Below are 13012 nucleotides of genomic sequence, written 5' to 3' on the forward strand. Positions count from 1 at the left end.
CATTTTTAAAGTGTAGCTCCAGCCCAAAAATGTATTTTTCAGCTTTTTGGAAAACATAGGGAAGGGTTATCACCCCTGTAACATTTGTGTTGCTGTCTGTGCACCTCTTCAGAAGATTTCACCTCACTTTCTGTCCCAATGACAAATGTTTTTTGAAAATATGGGGTTTTTAGTGAAACAAGGATTGGTGATAAAGCATCAGTGGAGAGGAGACACATTTTTCCCATATCAACTCTTACAGGAGAGAATTTCCCTTCCTAGGGGTAAATTTCATCTCACTTCCTGTTGTCTCCTTCCGTTTGCAAGTAGGAGACGTTTGTAAGTTGGATGTTTGAAAGTAGGGGCCTGCCCTATATGCTCTGCAGAAATTTGGGCCTAAGCTGTTGGTGTTGACACAACACTGTAAGCCCTCACAGTTACACTTGGTGGGCGCTGGAGCGCCCTGCTGTGAACTATTATATATAGAATTGTAATTGCATGCCACTGTTGAACAGTGGTAGAAAAATTGGGCCTTTGGTGGTGGTGGTGCTGGTGCCACAACACTGTAAGTCCTCACAGTTACTCTTGGTGGGTGCCGGAACGGGCCCTGCTGTGAAATATTATATCAAGAATTGTAATTACATGCCCCTGTTGAACAGGGCAGAAATATTGGGCCTTTGGTGGTGGTGGTGTTGTTGCCACAACATTGTAAGCCCTCACAGTTACTCTTGGTGGGCGCAGGAATGAGCCCTGCTGCAAAGTATTGCATCAAAAATTGTAATTACATGCCCCTGTTAAACAGGAGCTGAAAAATTGGGCCTTAGGCACTGGTGCTGGTGCCACAACACTGCAAGCACTCACAGATATTGTAGTTGCGTGCAGCAACGAACCCTCCTGCAAAATATTGCATCAAAAATTGTAGTTACATACCCCTGCTAAACAGGGGCTGAAAAATTGGGCCTTAGCCACTGGTGGCGGTGCCCAGAAACAAAAATGTTCTTACAAGTTATCAGCATGATCATTGAGGAGGAAGAGGATAGTCACTCAGCATAACAGGATAGTCAGCATCAGCATAGGCAGTCTTGAAGGGATCTGACATTTTAGAAAAAAATATTCGGTTACATTAGCATCAGGTGCTTGGTAGCTGTGGGTGATCCAAGACTGATCCATCTTTATGAAGGTCAGTCGATGGACCGAGTCGATGGACAGGCGCACCCTGTGATCGGTTACAAAGCCACCAGCAGCACTGAAGGTGCGTTCCGAAAGAACGCTGGATGCAGGACAGGCCAGTAGCTCAATTGCATACTGTGCAAGCTCTGGCCAGTGATCCATCCTCAAGACCCAGTAAGCCAGAGGATTTTCGGTGGGAAAGGTGTCCAAGTCTGACCTTGCCCCTAGGTATTCCTGCACCATGTAAATCAGACGCTGGCGATGGGTGCTGGAACCGATCATACCTTGGGACTGCGGAATAAAAAATTGTCTGAACGTGTCAGTCAGACGGCCACCTTCTCCACCGCTCCTTCTGTGACTGACCGAAGCCTCAGCAACACGTTGTCCAGGAACAGGAATTTGTAACCTCCCAGTCTCTGGGAATGCGTTGCACAGACCTTTCAGCAAGGCCTCCCGAAGATATTTCATCCTCTGCTCCCTCTGTGATGGCAAGATAAGGTCCGAAACCTTACCCTTGTATCAAGGAGAGTGGCCAGACAGTAATGATCCCTCTCCTTGATCCGACGAATAAAAGGATCCTTCCGCAGGCTTTTCAGGATCAGAGAGGCCATGCAGTGTAGGTTAGCTGAGGGATTCTGTCCGGAGTTCTCTGGGTTACTAAGGACGACATGATCTGCAGCCACCTCCTCCCAGCTACGTACAAGTCCATGGGTTTCTTGGGACTGTAAATTATCCCTTAAAGACTGCTGCTGATGCTGAGTACTAGGCTCCACCTCCATGCTGACATAATCCTCCTCCCCCTCCTCCTCCTCTTCCTGAGTGATCGGCGGGCTAGCAGGAACACTGTCTGGATAAAGGGGGCCTTGAGAGGTAACAAAGTCCTCCTCTTCCTGCCTCTGTTCTGCCTCAAGTGCCCTGTCCATTAATCCATGCAGCGTATGCTCCAACAGGTGGACAAGAGGGACAGTGTCACTGATGCATGCACTGTCACTGCTCACCATTCTCGTGGCCTCCTCAAATGGTGACAGGACAGTGCATGCATCCCTGATCATGGCCCACTGGCGTGGGGGGAAAAAAACAAGCTCCCCTGACCCTGTCCTGGTACCATAGTCGCACAGGTACTCATTGAAGGCCCCCTGACATGTCCCAGATTAGGCGAGTCTTGGGCAGGTTAAATTCCTTTTGGGAGGTCAGCCAGCCGAGTACTGGCATTATATGACCGGCGGAAATGCACACAGACTTTCCTAGCCTGCCTCAGGACATCCTGTAAGCCTGGGTACCTGCCCAAGAACCGCTGCACCAACAAGTTAAGGACATTAGCCAAACAGGGCACATGGGTCAGTTCGGAGGGCGGAGAGGAGGTTGGTGCCATTGTCGCAAACCACCATTCCTGCCTTAAGCTGGCGTAGTGTCAACCATCTCTTAGCCTGCCCCTGCAGAGCTGACAGAATCTCTGCCCCAGTGTGGCTCCTGTGCCCCAAGCACTTACGTAGCCCCTTGAACACCTACGGAGCACCGCTGCTTCTGAGAACAAAGCACAGGAAGAGGCCATGGAGGTAGAAGAGGAGTGCGTGGAGGAGAGAGGTGTGTCAGAATCACCAGTAGTAGCATTTTGGAGGCGTGGTGGCGGAACAACATTCCAGCCAGCAGAGTCACCCAGTGTGCCATGAAAGATAGGTAATGTCCCTGTCCATGCCTGCTGGACCATAAGTCAGCGGTAATATGCACCTTACCACTGGCCGCCCTGTCCAGCGAGGCCAAGACATTGCCTTCCACATGCCGGTAGAGAGCCGGAAGCGCCTTCCATGAGAAAAAGTGGCGTTTGAGAACCTGCCACTGAGGACCCGCACATTCCACAAACTCACAGAAGGGGGCCGAGTCTACCAACTGAAAAGGCAGCAGTTAAAGTGCTAGCAATTTAGCCAAGCTAGCATTCAACCGCTGGGCATTTGGATGGCTGGGAGCGAACTTCATTCGGTGGTGCAGCAGCTGGGGCAGGGAAATTTGCCCGGTACAATCTGACGTCGGTGTACCGATAGCCGATTGCCCGCAAATACAGTAGGTAACCGCCATATTCAGGGCTGGACTGGGACAGAAATTTGGCCCTGGACTTCATCCAGTCCGGCCCACTTACATTTTGAGTGTCCCATCAGCACCCTTTACATCAGAGTGTCCCATCACCAGCTCCCTTACATCAGAGTGTCCCATCAGCACCCCTTACATCAGAGTGTCCCATCAGCACCTCCTTACATCAGAGTGTCCCATCAGCACCTCCTTACATCAGAGTGTCCCATCACCAGCCCCCTTACATCAGAGTGTCCAATCACCAGCCCCCTTACATCAGAGTGTCCAATCACCAGCCCCCTTACATCAGAGTGTCCCATCAGCACCTCCTTACATCAGAGTGTCCCATCAGCACCTCCTTACATCAGAGTGTCCCATCACCAGCCCCCTTACATCAGAGTGGCCCACTGAGCCATCGGCCCACCGGGAAACTCCCGGTAGTCCCGATAGCCAGTACATGCCTGGCGATATTGTCTCAATCTCGCCTCTTTTTTTCGGCGAGATTGACACCTTGCGAGCCCCATCGTTGGAGCCAGTGCCGAGCTGGCCCGCTCATCAGGAAAGGAACAATGTGTTTTTTCCTTTCCCAATGATCGACAAGCATTGCTGATATTAAGGCTGGGTTCACACTAGTGCAGGGATCCGACTTGGATATGAAAAAACAGCGTGGGGGCCCCCCCCAACATCCAAACCGGACCCTTATCCGAGCACGCAGCCCGGCCGGTCAGGAAAGGGGGTGGGGACGAATGCCCCCCCCTCCTGAGTCGTACCAGGCCACATGCCCTCAACATGGGGGTGGGTTCTTTGGGGAAGGGGGCCCTTAGGTCTGGTATGGATTCCAAGGGGAACCCCCTACGCCAAAAAAACGGCGTGGGGGTCCCCCCCAGATCCACACCAGACCCTTATCCGAGCACGCTACCCGGCCGGCCAGGAAAGGGGGTGGGGACGAGCGGGCGGCCCCCCCTCCTGAGCCGTACCAGGCCGCGTGCCCTCAACATGGGGGGGTGCCTTGGGGGAGGGGGGTCGTGCGGGCCCCCCCACCCCAAAGCACCTTGTCCCCATGTTGATGAGAACAAGGGCCTCTTCCCGACAACCCTGGCCGTTGGTTGTCAGAGTCTGCGGGCGGGGGGCTTATCGGAATCCGGGAGCCCCCTTTAATAAGGGGGGCTCAAGATCCCGGCCCTCCACCCTATGTGAATGAGTATGGGGTACATGGTACCCCTACACATTCACCTGGGGGGGGGGGAAGTGTCAATAAAAAAAAAACACTATAGAGGAGCTCTCCGGTTCTTCTCCCGGTCTCCGATTCTTCTGCCAGGCTCCTCCGATATCTTCTGCTCTTTTACTAGCGGTGGCCCGGTTGTCTCCATCTTCTCCTTCCCTGTTCTCTTCTTCAGATGTTGACACAACGCTCTCTCCCGCTATAATGCCGAGAGAGTGGTACGCACCCACTTATATAGGGATTGGGCATGGTCACCGAGATCAATAGTACAAATATAATTATAAGTCGCTGATCGCTGCCATTACTAGTTTGTAGACGCTATAACGTTTGAGCAAACCAATCAATATACGCCTATTGGATTTTATTTATTTTTTTTACCAAAAAACATGTAGTATAATACATATTGGCCTAAATTGATGAAGACGTTTTTGATTTTTTCCATTTTTTTTATTGGATGCGTTTTATAGCAGGAATTAAATAATAATATTTCAAAACTGTTGGTTGTTTTTTGTTTATAGCGCAAAAAATGCAGAGGTGATCAAATACAACCAAAAGAAAGCTCTATTTATTAGAAAAAAAAGGACATCAGTTTTATTTGGGTACAACGCCGCACGACCGCTCAACTGTCAGTTAAAATAACGCAGTACCGTATCGCAAAAAATGGCCTGGTTATGAAGGGGGGTAAATCTTCTGGGCCTGAAGTGGTTAAAGGTGGTTGTTGCTTCCCCTTTATGTTTTTTTCATCAGTGTTTATTCTTCTATATTTCAGCTGGAGGAAATAGGGAAATGTCTATTCGTAGTTGTGCCTCGAAAGGTTTCTGTGACCAGGGATCCTGGAAGATGGAATTAGAAGGAGTTACGAGGAAAGTGACTGTTAAATGCGGTGCGGACACAGCATTATATTCTATCTTAACATCGCTAATATTGGCTGCTGTCTCATTGATGTCAAATGTCTTGTAGGTTCCTTCTCCTTTTTAATTAATGTCAGGTAGACCCTTCTCAAATCTTATGCCTCGTACACACGATCGGACTTTGCGCCAACAAAACCGTGGAATTTTAACCCGAAGGGCGTTGGTCCAAACTTGTCTTGCATACACACGGTCACACAAATGTTGGCCAACAATTACAAATGTAGTTGACGTACTCAACGTACTACGTTGCTTTTCAGCTCTTTAGCGCCACCCTTTGGGCTCCTTCTGCTAATTTCATCTTAGTAGAAGTTTGAGTGTTGATTCACGCTTTTCTTTTCGCGTTTTTCATTTTGCGCTTTTCCAATAGTTTCAGAACAGCCGTTCGTCAACCAGCCATGTTACGGAATCGGAGGAGATAACGTTTTATTCATTATTGGCTTTGGAGTTATTACTTTGACATTATTTTTTGGTTGAATAATGATTTGATTTGGTATATTTTTGGATGCATAGAATACACTTTTTGCTTAAGTTCTATTGGCAGATAGTATGTCTAATATAAATAAATAAATAAATAAATAATAATTAAAAAATATATATATATATATATATATATATATATATATATATATATATATATATATATATATAATATATATATCATTTTTTTTTTTTTTTTATGCACAATAAAAATATTGTGGAGAATAATACTTGGCTATGTGTTTTACTTCAAATGACAGTTTGGGAGTAGACAGGTATATTTTAAAAAATACAATGTAAAATTGACAAGGGACACCAACATAAATGGCCTGGTCATGAAAGGGGGGGGGGGGTTAAATCTTCCAGAGCAAAGTGGTTAGAGGGGTGTTCCAGCGGGTAAAAAAAATTTTTTTAAAAGTCAGCAGCTAAAAAAAAAAGAAAAAAGGTAGCTGCTGACTTTTAATAATGATACTTACTTACCTTTCCAGGGTGCCCGCGATGTTGGCCGCCCGAAGCCGACCCGTCCCTCGGCTCTCGGGTTCCAGCGCCGCCATCCTCTATAAGGGAAACGGGCAGTAGAGCGCAGCGCTTTGTGAATGGGGCACGCTGTGTTAGGAAACACACAGTTCCCAGAACACAGCGCGCCCCATTACCCAGAAGACAACGCGGAGGAGGAGAGAAGACCAAAGATTACCGTGGAGTAGGAACAGGCAGATTAGGAAGACTGCCTAGCAACAGGGATTTCTGGCAATGTAAAAATGTTTTTATTTTTATTTTTTTAAGAATATTAATGCCGTTTTTTTTGTTTTGTTTTTAGGGTGGCCCTCCACTTTAAAGGTGGTTGTTGCTTCCCCCTTTATGTTTTTTCATCAGTTTTTATTCTTGTATATTTCAGCTGGAGGAAATAGGGAAGTGTCTATGCGTGGTTGGGCCTCAAAAGGTTTCTGTGACCAGTGATGATGGAAGTAGGAGTTATGAAGAAAGTGTCTATTAAATGTGGTGCCAGCACAGCATTATGTTCTGACATTAATTGATGTCAAATTTCTTGTAGGTTCCCTCTCGTTTTTTGTTTTTTTTTAATGTCAGGTAGACCCTGCTCAAATATTGGATTTAAAAGGGAGCCCCAAAATTCAGCATTTAAAAAAAAAAAAAACTGGAATACTGTCCATGTGTCTCTCTTTGCTTTTTTCTTTTTTTTTTTTTATGCGCCTGTTGGGAGTCACTGGACTGCAGGGCTCACAGGAAGATACAGGAGGAGTACAGGAGTATCCTTCAGCAGCAGGATGCTAATGTAGCGCTACCCCCATAGAGACCGCTGATGATAGCTGGTTATCCCTAAATGTTACAGAGGCTGCCCACCACCGCAACCACCAGTCCATACACACCAGTAGGGATGAGCTTCGAGTTCGAGTCGAACATTGCCTGTTCGCCTGTTCAGCGAACAGTGAACAATTTGGGCTGTTCGCGGCAAATTCGAAAAGCCGGAACACCCTGTACAAGTCTATGGGAGAAATCTAAAGTGCTAATTTTACAGGGTAATATGCAGGTTACTGTCCTAAAAAGTGTTTGGGGACCCGGGTCCTGCCCCAGGGGACATGGATCAATGCAAAAAAAAGTTTTAAAAACGGCCGTTTTTCAGGAGCAGTGATTTTAATAATGATTAAAGTGAAACAATAAAAGCATAATATTCCTTTAAATGTGGTACCTGGGGGGTGTCTATAGTATGCCTGTGAAGGGGCGCATGTTTCTGGTGCTTAGAACTGTCCCTGCACAAAGTGTCATTTGTGCAGGAAAAAAAGTATTTTAAAATCACTTGCGGCTAAATTGTCGGCTCCCGTAATACAGAGAACACTCAATGAGTGTTCTCTGTATTAGCCGACAATTCATTCATTCATTGATAAAAAAAAAAAGCGTGGGGGTTCCCCTAAATTCAATTACCAGGCCCTTCAGGTCTGGTATGGATATTAAGGGGAACCCCACATCAAATTAAAAAAAAAAATTGACGTGGGGTCCCCCTAAAAATCCATACCAGACCCTTTATCCGAGCACGCAACCTGGCAGGCCGCAGGAAAAGAGGGGGGGACGAGAGAGCGCCCCCCCTCCCTCCTGAACCGTACCAGGTCACATACCCTCAACATTGGGAGGATGCTTTGGGGGTCTGTGACCCCTCAAAGCACCTTGTCTCCATGTTGATGGGGACAAGGGCCTCATCCCCACAACCCTGAGCGGTGGTTGTGGGGGTCTGCGGGCGGGGGGCTTATCAGAATCTGGAAGCCCCCTTTAACAAGGGGACCCCCAGATCCCGGCCCCCCCCCCTGTTTGAAATGGTAAGGGGGTACAAAAGTACCCCTACCATTTCACAAAGAAAGTGTAAAAATGGTTAAATAAGACAAACACACTTTTGAAAAATTCCTTTATTAAAAAAAATAAAAAAAAGATTCCAGTGGTGCTAATCCACTCTTGCTATCCAGCGACGGATCTCCGGGGTCCAGCGAGAGGGGGGGACGAGAGAGCGGCCCCCCCTCTTTTCCTACAGCCTGCCAGGTTGCGTGCTCGGATAAAGGGTCTGGTATGGATATTTAGGGGGACCCTCACGTCAATTTTTTTTTTAATTTGACACGGGGCTCCCCTTAATATCCATACCAGACCTGAAGGGCCTGGTAATTGAATTTAGGGGAACCTCCATGTTTTTTTGTTTTTTTTATCAATGAATGAATGAATTGTCAGCTAATACAGAGAACACTCATTGAGTGTTCTCTGTATTACGGGAGCCGACAATATAGCCGCAAGTGATTTTAAAAGACTTTTTTACCTGCACAAATGACACTTTGTGTAGGGACAGTTCTAAGCACGGGAAACATGCGCCCCTTCACAGGCATACTATAGACACCCCCCAGGTACCACATTTAAAGGTATATTACACTTTTATTGTTTCACTTTAATCATTATTAAAATCACTGCTCCTGAAAAAACTGCAGTTTTTAAAACTTTTTTTGCATTGATCCATGTCCCCTGGGGCAGGACCCGGGTCCCCAAACACTTTTTAGGACAATAACTTGCATATTAGCCTTTAAAATTAGATAAGATTGTGAACGTTCGAGTCCCATAGACTTTAATAGGGTTCTAAAGTTCACACAAAGTTTAGGTCTGTTCGCAGGTTCTGGTGCGAACCGAACCGGGGGGGGGGGGGGGGGGGGTGTTCGGCTCATCCCTACACACCAGCTCCAATAACTGAGTCTAGGTAATGTCTTTTTGAAATGAATTGCTCGAAAAACTTTAAACAGGAAAGAAGTTTGAGCGTGTGATACTCCGAACTGCTTTCAAAGTCATAGGAGGACTCTCTTCTCTGGGCTCGCATACACAGGTTTCACCAGGGACACGGGAGAATGGCCAGTGCTCTGAGACCCTTTTGAGAGATTCTCTCTCAGTCCATAGCTACCTCTGGTGCTTACATCTCCTAAAGCAGGGCTCAAGTCCTGGGGGAACGCATGGGAACGGAGTTCCTGTGCTTTTCCCACAACAGGAACTCAGTTCCCGTTAGCAGCCGTGTCCTGCAAGACTTTGAAGTATGTGAGCTGTGTGGCAGGTGCTACACCAGGAGCTGCTGACACAGCTCGCAATAGTAAGTGCCGCACACCTGACCATTCAGGCATTGCCTATAGGGGGCCCCATGACAGCTTCCGCTTTGATCTACCTGTCAATCACAGCTAGCTGACAGGTAGATCAGGTCTAGGTCTAGTTGACAGGTAGATCAGGTCTAGGTCTAGTTGATGGGTAGATCAGGTCTAGGTCTAGCTGACAGGTAGATCAGGTCTAGGTCTAGTTGATGGGTAGATCAGGTCTAGGTCTAGCTGACGGGTAGATCAGGTCTAGGTCTAGCTGACGGGTAGATCAGGTCTAGGTCTAGCTGATGGGTAGACCAGGTCTAGGTCTAGCTGACGGGTAGATCAGGTCTAGGTCTAGCTGATGGGTAGATCAGGTCTAGGTCTAGCTGATGGGTAGATCAGGTCTAGGTCTAGCTGACGGGTAGATCAGGTCTAGGTCTAGCTGATGGGTAGATCAGGTCTAGCTCTAGCTGATGGGTAGATCAGGTTTAGCTCTAGCTGACGGGTAGATCAGGTCTAGATCTAGCTGATGGGTAGATCAGGTCTAGGTCTAGCTGACGGGTAGATCAGGTCTAGGTCTAGCTGACAGGTAGATCAGGTCTAGGTCTAGCTGACGGGTAGATCAGGTCTAGCTCTAGCTGACGGGTAGATCAGGTCTAGGTCTAGCTGACGGGTAGATCAGCTATTCTGCTCACAGGACATGCAGGGAGAGAGGTGAGCTGAGGGAGGAACATCAGTTTTGGGTGTTAAGCTGAGCACAATACCTGGCAAAGTTTAATGCCAGGAGGGAAGTTTATGTGGAAATATGTGAAGGGTTGGAATAGCAGCGAGTGTGTGTTGGAGCCCCTGCAGAGTTTGCAGCCCCCCCAAGCTAACATACATCTCCTAAGCAGGAACACATCACTATCTCCCCAAGCATTCTGTCCAGATAATGTGCAGTTCATTTGTAACCTTTCCGTTTAACCCTGTGTTATCCAAACTCTGTTCAATGAAAAGTGTAAACTCACCACATAAACACTCTATATACAAAATAACATTCCCCAATAAAGATCAGAACACGATGTTCACATTTGCATGGAAGCACAATTGGAATGAATTACCGTATTTATGTTTATTGAGGATTTTTTTTATTTTTTTTATTTTTTATGTACTAAGAGTTAAGCTTCATACACACAATACGAAAATTGGATGAAAAAGACCACTTTTGAAGTGTTCGTGCATATGAGCGTATCCTTTCTTTTTTTTTTTTTGGCGGGGGACTGGATCTTGGGTGGGAGTTCCCACACTTTTTTCCCCAGGACTTGATCCCTGTCCTAAAGCACACGGTCACCAGGAATCACAATTCAGGGTCAGTGCTCACAAGTCCCCAGAACAGCTGTACACTTTTCAGCTTCCTCCGGACCCGGCCCAGTGAGGGAGATAATCCTTCTCCAGACCAGATCCCTTATAGTGAAGTGCCACAACCAGCTTTTTCTGAAGACCACAGCTTTGCCACAGCTGAAACCTCACAGAACAGCTACACAGTCCACAGGCTGCCTAGGGAGGTGGGGGGTGGCGTGGGGGAGGCAACAGCCCCAGAGGCTTTGGAGCCCTCCCTGCCAGAGAAAAAACAGTCTGTTTAGACCATCTGCACATGTATCACTTCCTCAGCCACCTTCTGGACACACCTTCCCAGGGATTGACTGGGGCATGGTTAACCTCTTGGCGCCGGTGCCTCCCAGCCCTTTAAGAGGTTTATGACACTGGAAGGAGCGGCATGTCTTAAGATCACGTGACCGCCACAAGGAGCGACACACTTTAACTGACAATGGCGTGGTTGTGCGATGTGGCTCCCAAACAAAATTGTGACCATCTGCACATGTATCACTTCCTCAGCCACCTTCTGGACACACCTTCCCAGGGATTGACTGGGGCATGGTTAACCTCTTGGCGCCGGTGCCTCCCAGCCCTTTAAGAGGTTTATGACACTGGAAGGAGCGGCATGTCTTAAGATCACGTGACCGCCACAAGGAGCGACACACTTTAACTGACAATGGCGCGGTTGTGCAATGTGGCTCCCAAACAAAATTGGCGTCCTTTTTTTCCCACAAATAGAGCTTTCTTTTGGTGGTATTTGATCACCCCTGCGGTTTTTATTTTTTTGCGCTATAAACAAAAATAGAGAGTTAACTTTGAAAAAAATTCTATATTTTTTACTTTTTGCTATAATAAATAACCCCAAAAAATATATAAAAAAATTTTTTTCCCTCAATTTAGGCCGATGCGTACTCTTCTACATATTTTTGGTAAAAAAACTCGCAATAAGCGTTTATTGATTGGTTTTTGCAAAAGTTATAGCGTCTACAATATAGGGGATAGTTTTATGGCATTTTTATTAATATATTTTTTTTACTAGTAATGGCAGCGATCAGTGATTTTTATTGTGAATGCAACATTATGGCGGACACGTCGGACAATTTTGACAAATTTTTGGGACCATTGGCATTAATACAGCAATCAGTGTGATTAAAAATGCACTGATTACTGTAAAAATGTCACTGGCAGTGAAGGGGTTAATCACTAGGGGGCAGTGTAGGTTTTTTTTTTTACTGTAGGGGGGCGTGGCTTTGCGTGTGATGTCACTGATCATCTTTCCCTATGACAGGGAACAGACGATCAGTGACAGCCTCACTAGCAAGTGTAAGCAAACCTCTCCCCGTTCTTCAGCTCTGTGACCCAATCGCAGGACACCGGCGATCGGGTCCGTGGGTCCCGCGGCCATGGTCACGGAGCTCAGGACCGGGTTGCGTGTGCGCCGCCAGCAGCGCACGCGCGACCCACAGCTGGGCTCTTAAAGGGCAATGAGTCAGGAAGAGTTAGAACCCCAGTCAGAGCTTTTATTTAATTTTTTGGTGTCCCCTTGGGCAAAATTACCTTCACTTCCGGTCCTGGAGAAACAACAGGAAACAAGAGGAAATCAAAGAGAAATCCCTTCTAAAACCTCGTACACATGATCGTATTTTCCGCAGACAAAACCTCTGACTTTTGTCCGAAGGCGTGTGCCTGGATTTTGTCTTGCATACAAACGGCAAGGAATTGTTGGCCAACAAATACGAATGTAGTGACGTACTACGTGGTTTTTCAGCTCTTTAACGCCACCCTTTGGGCTCCTTCTGCTAGATTCGTGTTAGTAGAAGTTTGGTGAGTGTTGATTCTCACTTTTCAGTTTGCGCTTTTCATTTTGTGCTTTTCAATTAGTTTCTGCTGTTCGTCAACCAGATATGTTGTGGAATCGGAGGAGATAACATGTTAGTTATTACTGGCCTTGGAGTTATTGCTTTGATTCAAATCTAGTCCAGGAACAGGAGGAGGAGGATTTCTTGGACCAAAAATTGGTTGCTTTATTAATCGTGACCAATTATGTCATATGCCTTTGCTGCGGGAGCTCCAGGAGAATAATCCGGATGATTTTTGGAATTATCTCCGGATGACGGACCCCTGCTTTCATCAACTCTTGGCACTGTTGACCCCCCTATAATAAGAAGCAGGGCACATGCATGAGGCTTTTATTTTATTTTTTGGTTGAATAATAAGGATTTGATTTG

The 13012-nt window shown here is 46.8% G+C and overlaps 1 protein-coding gene across 1 annotated transcript in view; it reads left to right on the plus strand.

Moving 5' to 3' along the window:
* Positions 1-6989, plus strand: part of LOC143933567 (uncharacterized) — a 34099-nt gene extending 27110 nt beyond the window's left edge. The window contains exons 5-6 of the mRNA XM_077456510.1: positions 5205-5318; positions 6719-6989. Of these exons, the coding sequence (XP_077312636.1) occupies positions 5205-5318; positions 6719-6780 (176 nt within the window). The 3' untranslated portion in view covers positions 6781-6989. The remainder of the gene's footprint in view (positions 1-5204; positions 5319-6718) is intronic.
* Positions 6990-13012: the final 6023 nt, after the last annotated feature.

Source organism: Lithobates pipiens, unplaced genomic scaffold (genome assembly GCF_037356315.1).
Source record: "Lithobates pipiens isolate NorthernLeopardFrog02 unplaced genomic scaffold, aLitPip1_a1.2 Scaffold_27, whole genome shotgun sequence".
Lineage (NCBI taxonomy): Eukaryota > Metazoa > Chordata > Amphibia > Anura > Ranidae > Lithobates > Lithobates pipiens.